General features: G+C 39.9%; 1 protein-coding gene across 2 annotated transcripts in view; it reads right to left on the bottom strand.

Annotated features, from left to right (window-relative positions):
- The window catches only part of FAM13A (family with sequence similarity 13 member A), a 108,628-nt gene that overhangs the window by 10,802 nt on the left and 72,583 nt on the right, over positions 1-25,243 (bottom strand). For both annotated transcript variants that reach the window (XM_036763255.1, XM_036763254.1), the window contains exons 9-15: positions 16,893-17,106; positions 16,147-16,285; positions 14,393-14,474; positions 10,056-10,273; positions 8,603-8,686; positions 2,554-2,649; positions 634-717 (exon numbers count right to left, since the gene is read on the bottom strand). In XM_036763255.1, the coding sequence (XP_036619150.1) occupies positions 634-717; positions 2,554-2,649; positions 8,603-8,686; positions 10,056-10,273; positions 14,393-14,474; positions 16,147-16,285; positions 16,893-17,106 (917 nt within the window). The remainder of the gene's footprint in view (positions 1-633; positions 718-2,553; positions 2,650-8,602; positions 8,687-10,055; positions 10,274-14,392; positions 14,475-16,146; positions 16,286-16,892; positions 17,107-25,243) is intronic.

The raw sequence follows: 25,243 nt of genomic DNA, 5'->3' as shown, positions 1-25,243 counted from the left end.
TGAGGACCTAGAGGGCCACATGTGGTCTCGAGGCTGCAGGTTCCTCACCCCTGACCTAGCCTGAATACCTGTACTCAGTCTTGCCAATGGGTAAAGAGGAGACTGGCCACGGATAGTTTCTTGTAGCTCTATAATGGCAGCTAGATAAAAAATACAAATCACATGTTGTACTGAGGGTAGGTCAGAAGTACCATCTTCACATATGAAAAATATTGCAAAAAATAGTGCTTTTTCTAGAAATCTAGCTAGGAAGATATAGAGCAGGAGAAAAATCCCAGCACAGGTAGAAAAGTATGATCTATGTTGCTAAATGAACTGTTACTATGTACAAGTTGGAGAGATTTAGAAGAAATTCATTCCAGAAGCTTGTGTTAATTATGCAATCAAACATCAAGTTATACCAAGAGCTCTTTATGGCAAGGTGTTATTTTTAAAACAGAAACAAAGCAAAGGAAATAAGCTAATCTATGATAAAAAGAAAAAATGTTCACAGTTAACTATGTTCATGAAGTTAATGATTTTCTGGAGACATTATAGAGAAGTAATACTGGAGACCAAATATCAATATAGTTTTCATTAATGTGAGGGGTAGGATCTTGCCAGGACTAGCTATTAGTAGTTTTATGCCTTTACCTTTATGTCCTTGAAGAAGGAAGCTGTTTCACCTTCGATAATTGGTTGTAGCAAAGGACTTCTTCTCTTGTTGGAGGGGGAACCCTGTGGCAAACATTAACAAGTATGTTATATTGTGAATTGCTTTCTCTTCCTCCTTTCTCCCCCATCCTTCTCCTTTCTTTCATTTCAGCCACTGGTTTATATATTAGCTTCTCTTTAGAGGAAACTAAGAATCATGGAGTATAACCCAATTATTTATTTGCTCATTTAATTTAATTTTACAATATCTAGCTAGGAAAGAATCTTGCTGAAATGTATCTAAGGTGGCTGTTTAGGACAGATACCTCCCCAGCTAGTCTAGTCTAATGAACAGCTACTCTATTTAAATAAGTCCCCCCCCCCAAAATGTAATCACAAGGAGTTTTAGGGTCAGAAAAAAATTCAACCTAACACTGTATGTGAATTTCAATCACAACATAAAGGGACAAGATGTGTCATCGATAGATATTTTCAAGGCCTGTTGTGAATGTATTAGTAGAACTAAAGGTGTGGGACAATAATAACATTGAAATAAAATTGGCGTCAGGAATTCCCTGCACGACAAGGAAAGAGATATCAGAGATGTACAAGAAAGGGCAGCAAGCAACTGTATTAATGTATGTGTGTACATGTATGTACACATGTATGTATGTACGTCCTCAAAACCAGGGTACCACCTGTATATGCAGAACAGGATACTACCTTCCAAAACTTTACCATCAAAAAGTGGATAGTATGATAGGAAGCTGGCCAACATATTGAAACCATTCCTCATCATCGTGCGGAATTCTTTAGCATACAACAGCTGGAATCAGGTCAAAGGGGCAGAGAGCTTACCAAAAACAGCCAAGTGCTGTGGACAATAGGATCATTTCACAATCCTTCTAAAACTACCTTCTTCCCTTTCCTCTCCACACTCCCTTTCAACCCCCTAAAAAGGCCACCTCTCTTGCTACAAGTGGGAGTTTGTCTCCCTGAAGCTAGAAACCCAAGAAGGACAGATTCTTCCCTTGGTAAAAGTTTCAGAGAAGCTGTGATAGGATTATAAACTCCCTTCATAGAGGGAAGGAGGAGGCCTGGGGTTTGCTACTGGTGTCACTTTGACTTTGCTTATGAGGGGGCACTGAGTGCCACTCATGTTCCTGCCCAAATCTGCATAGACATAAAATTTAGAGAGGGGATTTGAGGGATGTCAATATAATTATATGTATGGGGGGAAAATGTAGGCAAAACTGAATAACTAAAGGTGATGATTAAAAATTGGATTTTTACATTTAAATTTAAAAATAAGATTTAAAAAGGAAATCTGATAGGCTTTATTTGATTAGTTTTGCCCTTTTGTGGCAAATGTAGCCATAGACATTTTAATGAATTCTTCATTCTGGCTAGAAATTTCTTAGGCTGACATATAAAGAGAGATATTATCTGTATCCAGAGAAAGAATTGAAAAATAGATGTATGGAATAATTTTACATATATATACACATACATGTGTTTGTGTGTATGTGTATGTATATGTATATATGTATATAAGTGTGTATATGTGTACATAAATATGTACGTAGATGTAGGGGTGTGTGTGTGTGTATACACACACAAATTTGTGTCTGATGGTATCATCTCTGGGGGTGGGGAGGGAATAAAAAAAGGAAAAAAAAGAAATTCACATGATAATTTTGTTGTGTATTTGGAGGGAACAGCAATTTGTACACGTTAGACTTGCAGTTTCACGTGCAATCATCTTTTTTAATTGTACTGTGTTCTGGAAATTCTTGTTTTATTCCCTGAATTGAAAATAAAAGAAATTTTAAAAAAGAAATTTCTTAGGCTGTCAAGAGATAGTAATGAGGATCTGGAAAACCACCTGTTTACCAAAAGCTAGGAAAGTATTTTACTCACAATGCTGGGAATGGTGTTGGCCCGTGACAGGATCTGTTTGACCAGCCGATATCTGTCATATAATGGCTTCATAACCTGACGTTCGTGCTTTGTTACCTGAAAAATAAAAAACAGGACAATTAGTTCACCTTTCTCTCGGGTTTATGATGCCAACTATCTTAGTAAGCAGAGCTGCAGGGTTAAAGGATCACTGGTAAGAAGGAAAATTGTTCAATCCCAGCTATAAATCTTCTCGCTAATAGCTATGTAAATAACACCATTTAGTCAATAAGTCTTATCAACGCTTAAGATAATATTAGTAAATTATATCAGGCTTTTAATAGCATAATTTTCAAGCATAGATTGACGAAGACACATGTGACACTCATGTATAAACACACACATGACCCATAATTACTCAACTAACCTTGTAGATCCCAACAGAAAAACAGACTTAGCATTCCTGGCTGGGTTTGTCTGTACATGTCATTTTTTTATTTTATTCAGCAAGAAGGCTGTGGGAAAGGGTAAAGATTCCTATCTGTAGCAACCTGCCTCATAAGACTTTCCAACACTTGTTAAATGTCCCTAAGTAGTATACATTAGACTCTTCACTGCTGCCCAGTCTATTTGTAAGGCCATGGAATAATGGGAAAAACCTGAAGGAGATTGTGGCTAAGCATGGAACTATCAATCAATCAGATAAGCATTTATTGAGCACCTACTATGTGCCACCCACTAGGGATAGGGTGTAGGGACTGGATTTACAATTTTATTGGTTTAGGGAACTCCAAGATGAGGAAACTCCCTCTACCAATGCAAATCAGCATGTATATAAGTATAGTTTGGGTCAGAGGTGGGGCTTGACAGCAGGTCTTCCTGGCTCTGAGGCCATCCTTCTATTTATTACTCCATGCTGCCTCTTTGGGCACAAAGGCAAAAATGAAACACTTTCTGACTTCAAGAGGTTTACGTTCTATTGAGAAAGACACTTCAGGTCTAGTTCCTATCCCCAGTTCACTTAATAAGAGATACTTCAGGTAGCAGGGGAATCCAGGAAGCAGCACTGGGCTGAGCTTTGGAGGAAGCTAGGGACTCTATGAAGATGAGATTTATGGAGGACAAGTAGCCTTGGAAGGCATGGAGAGAAAATGTTGTGTGTGAGCAACAGCAAAAAAGCCAGTCTAACTGGACCAAAAAATGCATCCAAAGGGTTGATGTGGAGTGGAATGGAATTAGAGGTGTCCCAGTTTTTATATAAGAATCAGAGACTGCATCACAGACTGAATGCATTTCTCAGAGTACAATTCAAAGACACTTCTATGGCTTTGAAAATTTCTACCATTTTCTATTCATGTCTCCTCTTCCATTATAATGGGTGATTGTAATTGCTTGGCTCCCTTGTGCCAAAACGTTTTTTCCTAATTCACATTTGTAGGTTGATCATTGATACATCCAAATCACACTGAGATGTGACACTGAGATATTTATTTAGGACTGGGAGTAGCTGTGGTGGGTGAGTTTTGGTTCTCCCTCAATTAACCTCAGGGTTATTTATTTCCCCAGTAATGAGCTGACCTCAAAGTCCACTTCTAACTGAACTGCGGATAAATTTGGTGATCCTGAAATTTACTAGTTTAAAGTACCTAATTCAGATGTTTGTCTTTAGTCTTTAAAGTCCTTGACAATCTGGATCCAACTGATTCTTCTAGTTACTCTTATCTTATTCCTCCTCTCACACTGGTTCTTCTGGTCACTGTTACCTCCTTGGTCCTCCCTTCACATTCCATTCCAGCTGCTGCCTTTGGGTCACCCCTATTCCTCCAGACTCTCTCCTCGAATTCATTTCTGAGAGCCCATAGTTCTGTTCAAAGATCATTCAAATGCCACCACTTGTTATACAAGGCCTTCCATGATTTTCACCTGTAGTTAATGCTCTCTTTCCTCAAAATGATTCTGGAGTATATATTGCTTATTTCAGTGGTAGTATGTAAGCTCCTAGGCTATCTTAATTCCTGTGCCCAGCATCGTGCCTGGCACACAGTAAAGTTACCGATAGGGACCAGACCTGGGATTTCATTAGTATTGGGAAATCCCAGCTGAACAAACTCTATCACTGTAGGTTGGCACCTTCTTAGTTATTTACAGTCTGAGAGAGCTGCCTGGCACATTGAGAGGTTAAGTTGACTCGCTAAAAATCACAAAGCCAATATGTATCGGAGATAGAACTTGAACCTGAGTTTTGCTGGCTCTGAAGTCGGGCCTCTTGCCATTAAATGTTTGCGGCACTGAGGTACTGGTATTGCTTGATTTTTCAGGCTACGCAGCAAGCTAGACCACACTGTTGTTTCAGAATCTATGAAATATAGAAATAAAAACTTGGCATTGCCTTCTTACCAGCCCAGGAATCAAACTTAAAACTTTGGCTGATTTTCTATTCTGACCTTATTTTCCTGCAATGTACCTACTAGATAAACATCACAAAGTCTGGAAAGGATGTCCTAATCAATTATCCACTATTTATTAACAGGAGAAGAAACACCACAAAGGCTGGATTTGAAAGCTGTTTGTCTTTTGTGATTAATTTATCTTTACCAAAAGTACTACAATCCCCCTAAACCCTGAAACAATACTTATTCTCTAAAGGATTTTGTTGTTTCTGTTCAGCCCTGTCTGACTTTTTGTGACCCCATTTAGTGTTTGCTTGGCAAAGATTCTGAACTGGTTTGCCATTTCCTTCTCCAGCTTATTTTTACAGATGAGGAAACTGAGGCAAATGGGGTTAAGTGACTTGCCCAGGGTCACATAGTAAATGTCTGAGGCCACATTTGAACTTAGGAAAATGAATCTTTCTGACTCCAGGCCTGTCACTCTATTTACTGCATCACCTAGCTGCCCAATACTTATTAAGGGATTAGTTTAAAATTTATGTTTATGAAAGAAATAAAGTACTGGGTTTTTTTTTGCTTAAAAGAAGACAAATCTTCCATGCTGTGAAATTGCTAAGTACCACATAATAAAGGCCTTACTTGTTACATGGACTTGCTAAATATTTACACTTGTGCTGGTCATCTTTTTGTTTTAAATAATAAATGCCCTCAATTAGTCTTAAGAAATGGAAATGAAAGTTATCTATCTATTAATCTGTGTCTAACTTTTGCCATAATGCTGACAAGATAGCCCACATTATCTAGTATGGATTAGAAAATGAAACAGAAATCAGTATTTCCAATGCCTGGGATTTTCTGAGGCAAAGTAGAAATGATCCAATAGCATTCTTTTTCAATGACTCATCGTGACATGGAAGTGACTTTGAGCCATTCCATTTATTGATGAAAAGTTTAATAATAAAGGTAGCTGGTGGCCAAGAGGGATGGGCAGGGTAGATGAACAGGCTCTATGTCAATTTGGGCATATGTATGAACACTAAATTTAACACTACTACTGAACTTTTTATAAGCAAAGTTGATGTAATAATAATAATAGCTTTTATGTCATGCTTTAAGGTTTGCAAAGTGGTTTCTATGTTATCTCATTTAATCCTCACAAAAACTTTGTGAGTTAAGTGCTTATCTAACCCCATTTCACACACATAGGCAGGAGTGGGGTTGAATCTGTCACCCCTGTGATCGCCGGTTCTGACTGGTGAGCTTTCACCTTGTTTGAGTGGCCTCGGGCCCACTGTGCCAATAGTGGTCAATTCTGCTGAGTCCATATTTCCCCCAATCTCTTCCAACTCTATTTCTGAAAACAGTAATCAAACCAACATTTCTACTGCCCTCTTTCTGACTCCAATCACCATTGCCTTTGTCTTCTCCTCCCTTGCCACCACTCTCCGGTGTATTTTGTCTTTCTAAAGTAGAATAAAGTCTCCTTAAGGGCTGGGACTGCCTTGCTTGTGGTATTTGTACCCCCATCACTTAGCATATAAATGCTTTTTTATTTATTTATTCATTTGGAAATATCTATTAAATATGAATTGAGCATACTGATAAGCAAATGACAAGAAAACTGAGCAAGGAGTTGGGTGGAAGGACTCAAAAGATTAGAAGCAGAGTCCAGAGGAAAAATAAACATATATCACTATGAAGCAATTTCATTTGCCACTCTAGAGCTCTGAATTCTGAAGTCTCGTGGAAGGCATAGTTCACTCTGAAAGTGTCATTAACTGTTAAAACATTTTAACTTTTTTCTGGTTTGAATATTTAATTCCCTTAGAAGAAACTCCTTCCGACCCAATGAAGATCTGTGAATGTTCTACAATTTACAGTCTTTTTTTTAAAGAAAAGTTTAGCCTTTATTTTTTAAAATTTATTTTATTCTGAACTTAAGAAATAAAGCAAGCATTTCCATAACATAGTAGAATAGAAAAAAAGATGATTGTACATGAAACTGCAAACCTATTATGTACAGCTTTCTACTCCTTTTAAATATGTAACTTACAGTCTTAAAGAGTCACGTGGGGTATTGAGGAGGTTAAGAGACTTGTGCAAGGTCAAAGAACCAGTATGTACCAGAGGCAGGGCTAGAACTCGGGTCTTCCTGACTCTGAAGGCCAACTTTCTATTCATTCCACCATGCTGTCTTTCAATAAAATTAATTCCAGAAGAGAAGATGAACTTTTATTTAAATGCAGAACTATCTACTGTCAAAGAGCTGAAATCAGAAGTTTCTTTCTCTTAAATCCATTTAATATTCTTAAACCCTGACTCACATTCTGACCTTTATCCATTCCCTAACCAAGTTATCTCAACTGAACTCATATTTTTAAAAGAATATTTATAACAAATTCTATGTTTGAAACAAGTCCTGGAAAAAGATTGCATGACAACTCTGTTATAAAACTCACTGTCCTATGATGAAGTTAGCCTTAGAGGTTCTTGATTGTTCACTTGACAACACTATGAATTATGGGAGTCTGAGGCTGGGAAGAGAGAAACCATAATTATAGGCAAAGAAGGAAAAGTATTTTTCTGTATGCCTCAGAGTACCTAGGAAAGTGCCGGGCACAAAAAAAAAGAAAGTGCTGGGCACAAAGCTGATGAGTCAATAAATGAAACAAGTCAAACTTGTTGCCTTGGTGAAAAAAAGCGTTTCCTATTATAAAAAAGAAAAAGGAAATCCCTCCTCCACGTTTTTTAGACATTCACGAATTGAACTTCAGTTAAGCATTTTTAGATTCATACTATATAAGAGAACGATATGTTTGGCAACGGGGAAGAGAACATGTTGATAAGGCCTGGCTCTTGCCCTGACACACCTGATAATAGCCTAGTAGGAGAATATGATTCATACAGAGCAACTAATAAAAAAATGATGCCTCAGTGCTTCCAAAATAAAAAGCTCAAGTGGGGGAAGGACCACTACTACCTAGCCTAGAAATATCAAGGAAGTATTCCTGGAGGATACAGCGCTTGAGCTGGGCTTTAAAGGATGGGTAGGATTTCAACAGGCAGGTAAGAAGGAAAGGGCATTCTAGGCATAGGAAATAATCTGGGCAAAGGCCCAGAAGAAAGTAAAACATGAATAGAGGGCATTTTCAGTTCTCCAAATTCAGCCAAAGTCCAGCTTCAGGAAGCAGGATGGGGTAGAGGAGGTAGTAGTAGTGGAAGATGGGAAAGGTAGAAAGAATGATGTCAGATTGGAGAAGATCTTGAATGCTGAGAATCTATATTTTATTCATAGACAAGAGCGAGTCAGGAAGAGCTCTGAGTAGAGAATAACATGATCTTATGTAAGGAAGCTCAACTTAATAGTAGTGTGAAGAATGGATCATTATCTCAAAAAGGCAATTACAGCTACCGTATCAACTTGAAGCTTCATTATCTAACTCTTCTCACTGGAAGGGACTGTCGAAATCATCTAGCCTAATCCCTTTATTTGACAAATGATAATAAAGAAGATGAGAGAGATGAGTTGACCAAGTCTGATACAAACTGCCAGTCCCGAGCTCCCCAGTCAACCCCACTGCTATCTGATTTTCATTGAGGCAGAGAGAATCTTCATATTACTAAATTTTACTTGAAAACTTTTTTTTTTCCAAGCCGAAAAGACAGAGCAGCTTACATACCGGTCTTCCATGGATGCTCTCATAATACAACAAAGATTTCTGCAGAGCCACTTTTTCAATGGCAATCTGGTCTCTGGTCATGTCCTACATGGTGGAGAAAGGAAAGAGAACACAATTAATATTTATTAATATTTCAATGTCTTTAAATAACTTCCCCAAATAAAAACCTGAAATACTTAGTATTCCATCGGTTCCCTTGTCTCATAGCTCATTCTGAGGTTGACTACTGGGGGCCCTATGAATAAGAAACTGTCAGAATACAATAGCATCACACCACCATTATCAATGATGAACAGCTAAGAAGCACTGAGGGCATCTAGGTGGTGCAGTGGATAGAGCACTGGGCTTGGGAGCAGGAAGAGTGGGGTCACGAAGAGCAGGACGTGGCTGAAATGACTCAACAACAACAGACTGACCACAGAAAGTATCTCCATGTTTGTAGGGAAGAGTCAGGCACCTGCAACAGCCAAAGGTCCTAGGGTAATATTTCATTTGTAGTAGGCAAGACTCTGCTTAGGTCTAAGAGTTTTGATTGTACTTATTTTATCACAGAGAATCACCAGTTAAATTGTAACACAAATACAAACATAGGATGCTTGATCTAGACTTGAAAGGGACGATCTGGTCCTGCCTTCTCATTTTACAGGTGACGAAAATGAAGATCTGGGAGGTTAAGTGACTTGCTCAAATTTAGACAAGGAGTATCAGAGGTGGGATTCAAACCCAAGTCCGCTTGACTTCAGAACCAGAGGTCTTTCCACTACATCATGCTGTTTCACTTAACCCAATGAATTTCTTTGAGCAAAATCTTGAACAGCACTCTCTAAACTGTGGGTCGAGAAAAATTTGGCAACGGTAAAAGCTTTCTGAACATGTGACAGCCAAAAATTAGTTAAAAGTCAAATGTGTAATGAATCCAAGGTGTTTCCAGCAGCGCTTGGCCTCATGCAACTTCACTGCAGCCTTGATTCTGAACACAAAGCATGTGCACTTTGCATGTGCATGCCTTCAGGCCATGTAACACCAACAAATGTGAAAAGGGGTCCAGAGTGGAAAAAGTTTAGGAAGTCCTGATGTAGAACACAATTAAAATCAGCTAAAATCATGACATTAGTCAAGTTAAGAAGTATTTATTAAAGTGTCAAGTACAGTGTTAAGTGCTAGGGATACAAAGAAAGACAAAAAAAAAAGTCACTGCTCTCAACGAACTCATAGTCTAATGGGAGAGGATTATATTACATAGTACTTGAATAGAAGATCTATACATAAATGATCATTCTCTACTTACTACCATTTCTGTTATGTCTACCACATTTTTAAGGTCCCAGCATTTAAGGCTTATGTATCATGGAGCACTACAGAAACAAAACTGTGTAAGGCTATGTGGTAGAGACTCCATGCACAGTTTTTGAATAAAAGTATGATTCCCTCCGCCCCCACCTTACTCCCATACCTTAATGTCCTCAGGATGGTTGGTTTCCATCCGCTTCTCTTGTAGCTTCTTTTGAATAGATTCCAGGGTGGCTTCAACAGTAGGTTTCATTGCTTTATCTGCCATCTCTCGCTTCTTATCATCCTTCTCCAACTGAGAGCCAAAACTCTTGGGAAGTGTGTTGCTTCGTTGGCGCATCTGGGGAACTAGTTCTTCTTCAGATATCTTTAGTTTTGACTCTAGTTACCAAAAAACCAGTAAGAGGCAGAGTCAAGATGAGAAAGTAACAGGAAGAAGCTCCCCACCATACCTTTTCCCTAAACCTCTAGAAAAATCATGACCTATGTCATCTATAAACCAGGAATAATCCTGATTGGAAAATCCAAAAAAAAATCACAGTAAGTCATTTTTTCCAAGGCAGATCAACACAGGGAGACAGACACAGAGGTTTGCAGACACTGGAGATGGCATCTGGCCAGGAATGTACTGCATCCCAGCACCAAGGGACTGAAAGAGGACCAAGCTGTGGAAGAGGTTACAGAGGGTCCTTGAAGCCGTGCAAGTTATAAGAATGGGTGCTATCTTGCAGTTCTGCCACTTACTACCTACTTCTAGGAAACAGATCCATGGTGGACTGAGTAGGGGAATCATTTCTAGGGATGGCAGAATGGTCATGGGTCCTAGCTATGTATTGAATGAGGAACAAATTAAGCAAACGGTAGCTTTGTGATTCTGACCCCAGAAACAAAGCAAAGACTGACTTCCAACATCCAGCCTTGTCTGAATTCTACAGTGAAATACCCAAAGCAGGGCTACCAGACCAATGGGAAACCTGTAATTCTGTAGCTCTGAACCTATAGAGCTTCCAAGAGGGCTGGCAGGGCTGAATCCAGCAGCAACCTATTGGAACCTCTGACTAGGGGACAAACCAATAGTTGTCTTGCTGAGATCCAAAGCTGGGTTAGGAACTTGTGAAGCTTAGATCAGGAGGCTAGTGAGAAGACTGCCCTAGGCCACATCACTTTGGAAGCACTAAACCTTTTCAGGTATCCAGCTTGAACTATCCCTGAGATATTAGAATAGCACAATTCTCAATATCCCAAGAAAGCAGCAGAAGGACTAAAGAGGGCAAAAGTTCAGTCCAGATATTCCTCTCAGCAATTTGCAGAGCCCAGCCCTAAGAAAAAGTCCAAAGTAAAGAATTATGTTATAAGAATGAGCAAACAACAAAAACAATCCCACCATAAAGATCTGTTAAGGTGATAGGGAAGCTTGACAAACCCAGAAGAAGAGAATGACTCCAAAACATTTCTAAGCAAAGTCTCAAAACAATCCCACCATAAAGATCTGTTAAGGTGATAGGGAAGCTTGACAAACCCAGAAGCAGAGAATGACTCCAAAACATTTCTAAGCAAAGTCTCAAAAACATATCTTGGGCACAAATTCAATGGGAATTCCTGAAGAGATAAAGTAAGATTCTTTTAAAAGCTAAAAATGATTTTAAAACCAAATGAGAGTGGTAGAAGAAAAAATGGGAAGAAAATAAAAGCTATAGAAAAAAGTAGAGAAAAAATTTGTTCGCATATTGTCTCCCCAATTAGATCGTAAGCTCCTTGAGGGCAAGGACTGTCATCTGCTTCTTTTTGTATCCCAAGGGCTTAGCATAAAGCCTGGTACACAGTAGGTTCTCATAAATGTTTATTTCAAAAACAGCTTGGAACAAGAGGGACAAAACTCTACCCAAGAAAATAACTCTGTGAAAATTAGAATGGACCATGAAACTCCATGAGACAGCAAGTAATATCAAAAGAAAGTCAACAGACTAGAAAAATAGAAGAAAATGTACTGTATTTTATAACAGAAATAATTGACCTGGAAAACAAATTGAAGAGAGATAATTTAAGAATCACTGGACTACCTTAAAGCCATGATCAAAAAGGAGAGACTAGATATCATATTTCAAGAAACCTTAAAAGAAAACTCCACAGATCTCTTAGTACCAGAGGGCAAATAGAAAGAATCCAACAGTGATCTCCTAAAGGATCTCCCAAAATGAAAACTCCCAGGAACATCATATACAAAATCCAGAACTCCCAAGTGGAAGAAAAAATTCTGCCAGCTGCCAAAAAGAAAGAATTCAAGTACCCAAGAAGTCACCATCAGGACCACACATGATTTTGCAGCCACCACCATCAAAAGAGCAAAGAGCTTAGAATGTGATATTCCAGAAGGCAAAAGATCTAGGCTTGCAGGCAAGAATAATTTATCCAGAAAAAACTGAATATAATCCTATAGGTGAAAAAATAGATTTTTAATGAGACTTCCAAGTTTTCCTTTTAAAAAGAACAGAGCTGCATTAAAAATCTGAAGTGCAAACACAGGGGTCAAGAAAAGAATAAAAAGCTAAACATGACTGAGCAATTATAAAAGATTAAACAAAGATAAGCAGTCTACATTTTTATATGGGGAGATAACACAGGTATCCTCTCAGAACTCTGTTATCATCAAGGATCATAGATTTAGTCTAACTAGACAGAAGGCCTGGGAGTGGTTGTGTTAGGTTTTGATGATCTTAAAAGAAGAATGGAAAGGGAAAGAAAGAGGAATGCACTGGGAAGAGGGAAGTGAGAGAAAGAATGGGGGGAAATTATCTCACATATTTGGGGCATGGAAGTAGAAGACAATACCGCAAAGAGTAGGGAGTGTGTGTGTGGGGAGCAGGAGATACTTGAACTTCACTCATCTGAATTGGCTAAAGGAGGGAAGAGTTCACAAACACACCCACATACACACACACAGAGGTGGGTATAGAAATGTTTCACCAAACAGAAAAGCAATAAAGAAAGGGGAAAATAAGAACAAGGGTAGACTAAGGGAGGGAGCAGTCAGAAATAAAATAAACTTTTAAAGGGGGTAGGCCACAGAAAGAAGGAAAAATATAAGAGAATAAGACAAGAGGGAAATATACAATTAACAGTCATAACTGTGAATATAAAAGGGATGAATTCATCCATGAAACAGAAGAAGATAGCAGAATGCATTATAAACCAGAATCCAACAGTATTTATTTACAAGAAACACACCTGAAACAGAAAGATGCATGCAGAATTTTAATAAAGGGCTGGGGAAAAAATCTATTATACTTCAGCTGAAGGGTATTAATTATGATCTCAGAACAAAAGAAGAGCAAAAAAGAGAATCAATTAAAAGAGATAAATAAGGAAATTACATTTTGTTGAAAGTTACTATATTCAATGAATTAATAACAATACAAAGCATAAATGTACTAAATAGAAGAATATTTAAATTCTTAAGGGAAAATTTAAATGGGTTAGGTACAAGGAGAACTAGATAGTAAAACCTTAATTTACCCCTCTCAGATAAGTCTAAACAAAAATAAATTAAAAACAAAAGAAGGACCTCATAGAATTTCAGAAAAGTTAAATGTGGTAGGCCTCTGGAGAATACTGAATGGGAACAGAATGAAGTATGCCTAACCTCAGCTATGCCCAGCACCTTCACAAAAATAGACCATGTAGTAGGTCATAGAAATGTCACAAGTGCAGAAAAAAGGAGAAGAATGAAAAAGAACTGATTTCTACAGACATAAATTACTATTTCTCTCACGTTAGCACTTGTCTTGGCTCCATTTCTCTTTCTCAGGCAATATCTAATTGCAAGATTAGGCTGAAAGGCTTAGATTGAATAACCCAGATAAGTAAACCCTTGATAATGAAAAATTCCCTTGGATTATTTGGAGATTTGCATTGACATGAACCTCTGATGTAGCTTTAGTTAGCTCAATCACTATATGTGAGTTAAACATCCTAATATTACTTCAATATTTTGTTGATGTACTCCCTCTATTGACATAGAACAGAGTCATCTATATTTGGCAAAGTGTCTTTGAGTGTAGCTGTAGCTCCTTTGGCCAACCTAGCAATGAGTGCTTTCAAACTAAACTGTGTTTATCCTTAGACGCCAAATGGTTAATATTTGACTGAGACATCACTTGAAGGTTTTCTAATTTGATAGGACCTTCTAGAGCTTTAATTCCACTGGCACATCCTTTGAGACCCCAGGGTAACCATGACAAGGCATAGAAGTAAGGTCCTAACAAGGACTTGAGTAAATGATATGCCCTCTTTGGAATCTGCCATCTTAGCAGACTTATATTTTCCTGTTATTGAGCTTGCTTGGGAAAATGGGGGGAGAAGAATGCATGATAGAAATGTTAGTAGTGTCTTTCAGGAATCCTGACTCTCCAGTATATCTTTGGTTCCTTTCTTCCTTTCCACCCCAAGATTGAATGAATAGCATGATTTATACCAGGGTACCTATATGGTTTGAACTTTTACCTTTCAGCTGTTTCCGGAATTTTGCAAGGTCATTTGTCCATTTCAAGACCTCTGGATTGGCTGCTTTGTCACTATGGGAAGGCTAAAAGAAGAAAGTCTAGATTGAATATTTTAGGGTTGGAAAAAGAAATTGTTTGCTCCATCCATTGCATTTTAAAAAGAAAAGGAAGCTGAAGTACACTTACAATGTAGGAAATTACATGTGACCAAATCTAAGGCAACAAGAGACTCTTCTGGCATCTTAATGAGCTATGATTCACCTGGCTGCTCCTTAACATAACTACTTTACTCCTTTTTATCTACTTCTCTAGAGCTATGTTTCTCATTCTCTATGACTGTGTTCCCTTTTTAAGTCATTTTCAGCCTTAATATGTTTTTAAGTGTTTTGGTCTATTTAGGGGAGTGGTGAAACACTGATCAGAATCACAACAGATGCTTTCCTGTGTTTATCTTGGTGATTACTAAAAAGGATAGCGCCAATAGTATTTTTTTGAAGGATGTACTCCATAAATTTCAAAAAAAGACCATACTGAATTGTTTTAGCCAAATATGAGATTTTATTCAGTTATATTTTTACCACTTTGTCTCTTTTGGCTACTTAGTAACAAGGAATAAAGTCTCCAGTTCATTATACCATTTGTAATGCTTCTGACAAAAATTCCTAGGAAATGTTGATGCATTATACATAGTGTTACTAGTATAATAAGGATGAGAGTTGATTAAGTCAATCAGGCAGTTCATCCCACCCTACTTAAAGTAACCTATGAGACACGACACCTTTGTCAGACAAAGTGAATCAATCAGAAGTTTGAACTAAGTTCAATTAAGGTATTTCAAATGGATATGACAGGAAGTCTGTTAGGATTTGTTTAGGATAGGAAGGACTTGGTTATACCCTGTGGGGCTTATACAAAACCAAGAAACTATTTTGGATTCAGCAATTTGAGTGTCTAGCAGCTTAGTGGTAGAAATCTCTAGCAAAACATATGAGAAGGAATTTCTTAGTGGCAAGTAGTGCCTTGACCTCCATATCACCTTGGCTGGAAGAAGACCTTATGAACTTTGGAGGATCAAAGGATTTGGACTTTTCACTGGTGTACTAGAAACGCTGTGGGACAGAAATGGTTGGTGGCAGTGTTCTCAGGAGCTCAGCACATACTAGATTTAATCAGTTAGGGCAGATTTAGGAATAAAGCAGAAATCTATACCATTTCCAAAGAGAAGGTGTTGAGAACTCTAGCAGAAGGACTTCCAGGAGCTACATCTAACTTTGAATCCAATTTTCTTTGTGTCTGTACTTCTTGGTGGATGGATATGTCACAGACTTTTGGGTGGATATTTTATATGAACTGTTCTTACAGTAGCACCTTAGTAGATACTGCTTACTAAAAAGGAATCAGTCTAACTGATATCAGCTGATAATTATGGAAGGGGAGTATGTCAGGGAGGAATCATTAGCCATGGCTGATGAAAACTGATCCCCAATCCTTTAGGCCTACCCCTAGAACTCTGAAGGGAGAAGTAGCAACCACTCTTTTGGGACTGGTCTAAGTGGCAGTTGAAAGATTAGCTCCAGAATATATGCTACACTGTGTACTTCATTTTTAAAGTGATTTTCTATTATGGAGTGCACTAAAAATCTCCATTAATTTGAGGTTATTCTATCTTGTTGTTTTTGTCATTGCTATGTCTTACTGCTATCAACAATGAGTTAGGGAGGTCAAGAGAAGGGAGAGGTATATGCAGAATCTTACCCTGTATTTCCTTTCTTCTTCAAATCTATCTTCAAACCTTCTGATCTTTTTCTTAAGGCTTTGAATCCGCCGAGTTAGCTGTGCAGGTGTTAGGTCTTCTTGGTCATCATCATAAGATCCCAAAGAGGAGCTCCTTCTCCTATTAGGAACATGACAAAGGGTTATATTTGGGAGTACTGAAATTTAGAGATAGTGCATGCCATGTGGCATACATTCAAAATTCTACTTTTCTCTGTTCCCTTGAAAGAAATGGAATTAATTATTAACTGTGCGGCCTTAGATACCATATTTCCTCCTATTAAATGGAGATGATTGCCATTTTCATGCCTTCTTACCCTGTCTTACAGAAGACGTGGTAGTTCTTTCTCATTTTTGCTTGGGTGCCTTCTTGGGAAAAAGAGGTATTTAAGTCAAACTATGATGATTACTATTGGCCACATTCCAACCTGGTTCTAAAGGGTTGTGACTCTAATAAAACCTATGTTCTCTTTGGGGGAGGGAGGTCAATCTCATGGTGTGAGACAGAGACCTTGTAATGGGCTTCATTTAGGGAGAAGGGAAACAATAGACCACTTTTTCTAAACAGGGAAACAAAGAATTCCACATCTGATCTTCATGTTAGTAAAGAGTTTACATTTTTTCCTATTTTTATTAATATTTACTGGTCACATTTTAAAAACCTGCATTCCCACCCTTTCTAATGTTGTGGAGATGACACATAAGATCATCAGCAAACCAAAGTATACCTCATGAAAGAATGTGAATTGGGGGGGGAAGGAGGCACTTCCGTGTCATCCAGGTACTGCTGGCTCTGCCCATGAGCATAGAAGCGAGGGGACAGCATGGGGTCACTGTCTTCATCTAGAAGCTGGTGAATCAGGCGCCCTGCCTGTGGGGAAAGGCGCGCTTCATCTGAATCAATGCTGTCACACTGCCATGAGGAGAGGGTAGGAATAGGCTCTGAAAATGAACAGGGGTACTGGGTTACGTTTTATTTTTTTTTATTTAAATTTATTTATTTAACATATTTGGTTTTCAGCATTGATTTTCACAACGGTTTGAATTACAAATTTTCTCACCATTTCTACCCTCCCCCCCACTCCAAGATGGCATATTTTCTGGTTGCCCTGTTCTCCAGTCAGCCCTCCCCTCTATCACCCCGCTCCCCTCTCATCCCCTTTTCCCTTCCTTTCTTGTAGGGCAAGATAAATTTCTACGCCCCATTGCCTGTGTATCTTATTTTTTAGTTGCATGCAAAAACTTTTTTTTTGTTTTTGAACATCTGTTTTTAAAACTCTGAGTTCCAAATTCTCTCCCCTCTTCCCTTCCCACCCACCCTCCCTAAGAAGTCGAGCAATTCAACCTAGGCCACACATGTATCATTATGTATAACCCTTCCACAACACTCATGTTGTGAAAGGCTAACTACATTTTGCTCCTTCCCAACCCATCCCGCTTTATTGAATTTTCTCCCTTGACCCTGTCCCCTTTCCAAAGTGTTTGTTTTGATTACCTCCACCCCCATCTGCCCTCCCCTCCATCATCCCCCCCCTTTTATTTTTTTTTTATCTTCCTCCCTCTTCTTTCCTGTGGGGTAAGATACCCAACTGAGTATGTATGGTATTCCCTCCTCAGGCCAAATCTGATGAGAGCAAGGTTCACTCATTCCCCCCTCACTTGCCCTCTCCCCTTCTACCACAGAACTGCTTCCTCTTGCCACCTTTATGCGAGATAATCCACCCCATTCTATCTCTCCCTATCTCCCTCTCTCAGTATGTTGCTCTCTCATCCCTTAATTTCATTTTATTTCTTTTACATATCTTCCCTTCATCTTCAACTCACCCTGTGTCTGCTCTCTCTCTTTTACATATATATATATGTAAACACACACATATATATATACATACATACACATACATACATATACACATAGATATATACATACATACACATTCACTTATATATATACATAAACATATATATATATATATGCATATTCCCTTCAACTACCCTAACACTGAGGTCTCATGAATCATACACATCATCTTTCCATGTAGGAATGTAAACAAAACAGTTCAACTTTAGTAAGTCCCTTGCAATTTCTGTTTCTTGATTACCTTTTCATGCTTCTCTTGATTCTTGTGTTTGAAAGTCAAATTTTCTATTCAGTTCTGGTCTTTTCACTGAGAAAGCTTGAAAGTCCTCTATTTTATTGAAACTCCATATTTTGCCTTGGAACATGATACTCAGTTTTGCTGGGTAGGTGATTCTAGGTTTTAATCCTAGCTCCATTGACCTCCGGAATATCGCATTCCAAGCCCTTCGATCTCTTAATGTAGAAGCTGCCAGATCTTGGGTTATTCTGATTGGGTTTCCACAATACTCAAATTGTTTCTTTCTGGCTGCTTGCAGTATTTTCTCCTTGATCTGGGAGCTCTGGAATTTGGCGACAATATTCCTAGGAGATTTCTTTTGGGATCTATTTGAGGAGGCGATCGATGGATTCTTTCAATGTCTATTTTGCCCTGTGGCTCTAGAATATCAGGGCAGTTCTCCTTGATAATTTCTTGAAAGATGGTATCTAGGCTCTTTTTTCGATCATGGCTTTCAGGTAGTCCAATAATTTTTTTTTTTAAAGCAATTTATTTATTTAACATATTTGGTTTTCAGCATTGATTTTCACAACGGTTTGAATTACAAATTTTCTCACCATTTCTACCCTCCCCCCCACTCCAAGATGGCATATATTCTGGTTGCCCTGTTCTCCAGTCAGCCCTCCCCTCTATCACCCCCCTCCCCTCTCATCCCCTTTTCCCTTCCTTTCTTGTAGGGCAAGATAAATTTCTATGCCCCATTGCCTGTGTATCTTATTTTTTAGTTGCATACAAAAACTTTTTTTGTTTTTGAACATCTGATTTTAAAACTTTGAGTTCCAAATTCCCTTCCCTCTTCCCTTCCCACCCACCCTCCCTAAGAAGTTGAGCAATTCAACCTAGGCCACACATGTATTATTATGTATAACCCTTCCACAATACTCATGTTGTGAAAGGCTAACTACATTTTGCTCCTTCCCAACCCATCCCACTTTATTGAATTTTCTCCCTTGACCCTGTCCCCTTTCCAAAGTGTTTGTTTTGATTACCTCCACCCCCATCTGCCCTCCACTCCACCATCCCCCCGCCTTTTATTTTTTTTTTTCTTCCTCCCTCTTCTTTCCTGTGGGGTAAGATACCCAACTGAGTATGTATGGTATTTCCCCTCAGGCCAAATCTGATGAGAGCAAGGTTCACTCATTCCCCCCTCACCTGCCCTCTCCCCTCCTCCCATAGAACTGCTTCCTCTTGCCACCTTTATGCGAGATAATCCACCCCATTCCATCTCTCCCTATCTCCCTCTCTCAGTATGTTACTCTCTCATCCCTTAATTTCATTTTATTTCTTTTAGCTATCTTCCCTTCATCCACAACTCACCCTGTGTCTGCTCTCTCTCTTTTACATATATATATATATATAAACACACACACACATATATATATATATACACACATACATACACATACAAACATATACACATAGATATATACATACATACACATTCACATATACATATATATATATATATATATATATATATGCATATTCCCTTCAACTACCCTAATACTGAGGTCTCGTGAATCATACTCATCATCTTTCCATGTAGGAATGTAAACAAAACAGTTCAACTTTAGTAAGTCCCTTGCAATTTCTGTTTCTTGATTACCTTTTCATGCTTCTCTTGATTCTTGTGTTTGAAAGTCAAATTTTCTATTCAGTTCTGGTCTTTTCACTGAGAAAGCTTGAAAGTCCTCTATTTTATTGAAACTCCATATTTTGCCTTGGAACATGATACTCAGTTTTGCTGGGTAGGTGATTCTAGGTTTTAATCCTAGCTCCATTGACCTCCGGAATATCGCATTCCAAGCCCTTCAATCTCTTAATGTAGAAGCTGCCAGATCTTGGGTTATTCTGATTGGGTTTCCACAATACTCAAATTGTTTCTTTCTGGCTGCTTGCAGTATTTTCTCCTTGATCTGGGAGCTCTGGAATTTGGCAACAATATTCCTAGGAGATTTCTTTTTGGGATCTATTTGAGGAGGCGATCGATGGATTCTTTCAATGTCTATTTTGCCCTGTGGCTCTAGAATATCAGGGCAGTTCTCCTTGATAATTTCCTGAAAGATGGTATCTAGGCTCTTTTTTTGAGCATGGCTTTCAGGTAGTCCAATAATTTTTAAATTATCTCTCCTGGATCTATTTTCCAGGTCAGTGGTTTTTCCAAGGAGATATTTCACACTGTCTTCCATTTTTTTATTCCTCTGGTTCTGTTTTATACTATCCTGATTTCTCATAAAGTCACTAGCTTCCACTTGCTCCAATCTAATTTTTAAAGTAGTATTTTCTTCAGTGGTCTTTTGGACCTCCTTTTCCATTTGGCTAATTCTGCCTTTCAAGGCATTCTTCTCCTCATTGGCTTTTTGGAGCTCTTTTGCCATTTGAGTTAGTCTATTTTTTAAGGTGTTGTTTTCTTCAGTGTATTTTTCAGTATTTTTTTGGGTCTCCTTTAGCAAGTCATTGACTTGTTTTTCATGGTTTTCTCGCATCCTTCTTATTTCTCTTCCCAATTTTTCCTCTACTTCTCTAACTTGCTTTTCCAAATCCTTTTTGAGTTCTTCTATGGCCTGGGGCCAGTTCATGTTTTCTTGGAGGCTTTGGTTGTAGGCTCTATGACTTTGTTGTCTTCTTTAGGCTGTATGTTTTGGTCTTCTTTGTCACCAAAGAAAGAATCCAAAGTCTGAGACTGAATCTGGGCGCGTTTTCGCTGCCTGGCCATATTCCCAACCAACTAACTTGACTCTTGAGTTTTTCAGTGGGGTATGACTGCTTGTAGATTACAGAGTTCTATGTTCTACGTTTGGGGGGGAGGTGCCAGCTCTGTCAGAGCCGCACTCCTCCTTCCCCAAGAACCCCCAGTCCAGGCTGGGCTCAGATCTTCGGCAGGCTGTGCACCCCTGCTGTGATCCGCCACTTAATTCCTCCCACCAGGTGGGCCTGGAGCTGGAAGTAACAACAGCTGTAGCTGCCCCACCTCCGCTGCCCCCGGGGCTGGAAGCCGAACCGCGAACTCCTTCCACTCCCGCAGCTTTTCCCACTAACCTTCTCCGCAGTCTTTGGTGTTTTTGGGTCGAGGGGTCTGGTAACTGCCGCAGCTCACATATTCAGGGCGCTAGGGCCCCCTCCGCCCGGCTTCTGGTCTGGATCGTCCACGCCGCTCAGGCTGGGCTCTGCTCCACTCCGTTCCCAGCTCCCCGCTCCCAGCTCCCAGCTCCGTGTGGAACAGAGCTCACCCAGAGACCAGCCGGGCTGTCCTGGGCTGGAGCCCTGCTTCCCTCTGCTGTTCTGTGGGTTCTGCCGTTCTAGAATTGGTTCAGAGCCATTTTTATAGGTTTTTGGAGGGACTCGGGTACGGAGCTCACTGTAGTCCGTGCTTACCAGCCGCCATCTTGGCTCCGCTGAGTTAGTCTGTTTTTTAAGGTGTTGTTTTCTTCAGTGTATTTTTCTGTATTTTTTTGGGTCTCCTTTAGCAAGTCATTGACTTGTTTTTCATGGTTTTCTCGCATCCTTCTCATTTCTCTTCCCAATTTTTCCTCTTCTTCTCTAACTTGCTTTTCCAAATCCTTTTTGAGTTCTTCTATGGCCTGGGGCCAGTTCATGTTTTTCTTGGAGGCTTTGGTTGTAGGCTCTATGACTTTGTTGTCTTCTTTAGGCTGTATGTTTTGGTCTTCTTTGTCACCAAAGAAAGAATCCAAAGTCTGAGACTGAATCTAGGCGCGTTTTCGCTGCCTGGCCATATTCCCAACCAACTGACTTGACCCTTGAGTTTTTCAGTGGGGTATGACTGCTTGTAGACTAACGAGTTCTATGTTCTACGTTTGGGGGGGAGGTCCCAGCTCTGTCAGAGCCGCACTCCTCCTTCCCCAAGGACCCCCAGTCCAGACTGGGCTTAGATCTTCAGCAGGCTGTTGTACTCCTGCTCTGATCCGCCACTTAATTCCTCCCACCAGGTGGGCCTGGAGCCGGAAGTAACAACAGCTGCAGCTGCCCCACCTCCGCTGCTCCTGGGGCTGGAAGCCGAACTGCGAACTCCTTCCACTCCCGCAGCTTTTCCCACTAACCTTCTCCGCAGTCTTTGGTGTTTGTGGGTCAAGGGGTCTGGTAACTGCTGCAGCTCACATATTCAGGGCGCTAGGGCCCCCTCCGCCCAGCTTCTGGTCTGGATCGTCCACGCCGCTCAGGCTGGGCTCTGCTCCACTCCGTTCCCAGCTCCCAGCTCCGTGTGGAATAGAGCTCACCCAGAGACCATCCAGGCTGTCCTGGGCTGGAGCCCTGCTTCCCTCTGCTGTTCTGTGGGTTCTGCCGTTCTAGAATTGGTTCAGAGCCATTTTTTATAGGTTTTTGGAGGGACTCGGTACGGAGCTCACTCTAGTCCCTGCTTACCTGCCGCCATCTTGGCTCCGCCCACCACGTTTTATTTTTAAGAGTATTTTTTCCCCCAAGTTATATCCACTTTGTCTGCTGAAAACAACTGCCTACTCAAATAACTGATTCAGTTTTGGAGATGGTATTCAGTAAATATTCACTCAATTTACTGTTAAGCTTAATGGCTTTCACTCACCTTTCCTTGTTTTTAGAAAAGGATTTGAAAAATCCATTTTGTAAACCAGACTAGTTCATCATTCCCACGTTATCTCAAGGAGTCCAAAATTCCCATTAGCAGCACTTTTTGTTATAGCAAAGAATTAGAAACAAAGTGGATTCCCACTGATTAGGGAACTGTCAGAACAATACTATACCATGATGAGTAATTAACATGAAGAATTCAAAGAAGCATGGGATGAACTGATTCAGAGTGAATTAAGCAGAATCAAAAAAATAACATACACAGTGACTACAACAGTGGACAAGAATAAAAAACCCAAACAAAGCAAATTTGTACAATAGGGCCTGGATTTGTGGTGATTTTGCCCCTGGTGAATTAACTCATGCTATGTCCCCATTTAGAAAGCAGGACTCTCTAGACAGGAGTTTTAGCTTCCAGATGCTCTACTAAGAAAGACCCCTCTCTTCTGACCTGCTCTAATTGCTCTCCCATATTCTCAAGTCATAAACAGAGGATACCAGACAACTTAAAGACAAGATCAGTCACAGATGTTTATAAAATCAGTATTAAGAATCTGACAAATGTGGTCTTCTAACATTATTTTTAAAAAAACATAATAAAGTAGAAGTAAGGCGGGTCAGGGTAGGGATCACTCTTTCCTCTTATTTTGTTTTCCCCCAATACCCCTCCGCAGTCAGACACCTCTCTGATTATTCATGCAGAGGTTACCTCTCAGGGCTCTATTAAAAAAAAATGGAAATGCAGATCTCCTGGTCACTGGCTTCCACAGTTGCATTGCTGTTCATGTCCTGTGCTCACTCACAGATTTCTTCTCTCCTCACGTTCCTCATGAGCTATAGTTGTCCTCTATCAAAACTTTGCCTCCTCTCCTATTCCGAGTCTTATTTCTCATTAGTTTCTTTTCTCCCCAAACTGGGAAGAACTACAATTCCCAGAGGGTTTAGTGGTTAGCCTTCCCTTTGCCCTGAATGATCATTTATGTAATTATAATGGGGAAAAGGTTGAGAAAATGCATCTCTTTCCTTTCTTTGCAGAAGTTGGGGGAGGAGGGATTGTGGGTAGGGACTAAGGCATATGATGTTTAAAATGGTAGATATATTGGGTTGGTTTTTCTGAGCTGGGCTGCTCTCTCTTCTCTCTCTCCTGACTTCGAGAGGGATATGTGACCTGTGTGCAGATCATCCTGGATGAATTCTTTGAAACCTGTGGCAACCTTATTTCTCTTAGCACAGACAAAATGGTAAAGAAACTAGAAGACATTTTCCAGCTAGAGTTTTCTGCACCTTCTAGAAAAGAGTTAGGTTAGCAGTTGATCCAGTCATACCGATGTATGCCAGGCAATGAGAGGCTTTCATGTGGCTTATATGCCTATCAGCATGTGCTGACTATGGATGACTTGGGGACCTTTTATGCACAGAAGTGGCTTAATGACCCAGTGATGAATATGCAGAGAGACCTGGCAATGGACACTTTTCCAGAGAAGGTTCTTTTCTTCAACATTTTCTTCTATGACAAACTCTGTACCAAGGGTTATGACAGAGTGAAAAGGTGGACCAAAAATGTGGATATCTTCAACGAGGAAGAGTTACTCATTCCTATGCACCAGAAATTATACTGGTCACTCATCTCTGTGTTGTGAGGCAGGGGACCATTACCTGTGGCAGTGACTGTGATGTCTTTGTATCGCAATATCACATGTATTTGGCCCTGTCTTAGCCCTTAATCTTCACGCAACAGTACATGCCCAAACTTTGTCAGGAGATCTATGAAGAGCAGTGTCTCTTCAAATTCACTGTGTGAGCCCTGAACCCCTGACCCCCAACCCTATGTGAAGGCTGGAGAACATCTTTCCCCTCTGACCTGGAAAAACCTATTCCCTTTTCTTCCTGGACCCCCTGCTTCCCTCATATACTTTTTTGTCTTTCATATTTAAATGTCCCCTTGGCTTCTTACAAGGGATGGTTCAAAGAGGAATGGAAATGTTCTGAAATTAGTGTGTCTGAACAAAAGATATCAATATTATAAAAATGAGCAAACAATAAATGACAGATAACATGGTATGTTGGTGTATTGGCAACCAAAAATGGGCTCCTTAGCACTTAGTCAACAAGTGGCCTTGACTAGTTTGGCTTTTTCCCCTGAACTAAATGCTGTTTGTATCTTGGACTGGAGTAAGCTTGTCGGCCCCTTCACCTTGCTTCCCTTGCTTAAGCTGATGGAAAGAACCTGTGCTTTCCCGGTCAACCCCTTCACCTTGCTTAAGCAGATTGAAAGAACCTGTGCTTTCCCCGGCGTACCTTACACCCCCGCAGAAGCTGGATGGTTAAAAGCAGCTCCCGTTGGAGCCAGAGGCTGCCACAGCCACAGCCACAGCCACAGC

This window comes from Trichosurus vulpecula, chromosome 6 (assembly GCF_011100635.1).
Source record: "Trichosurus vulpecula isolate mTriVul1 chromosome 6, mTriVul1.pri, whole genome shotgun sequence".
NCBI classification, from domain to species: domain Eukaryota; kingdom Metazoa; phylum Chordata; class Mammalia; order Diprotodontia; family Phalangeridae; genus Trichosurus; species Trichosurus vulpecula.
The sequence above is the reverse complement of the archived record's forward strand: the minus strand, read 5'-3'. Positions and strand labels throughout refer to the sequence as shown.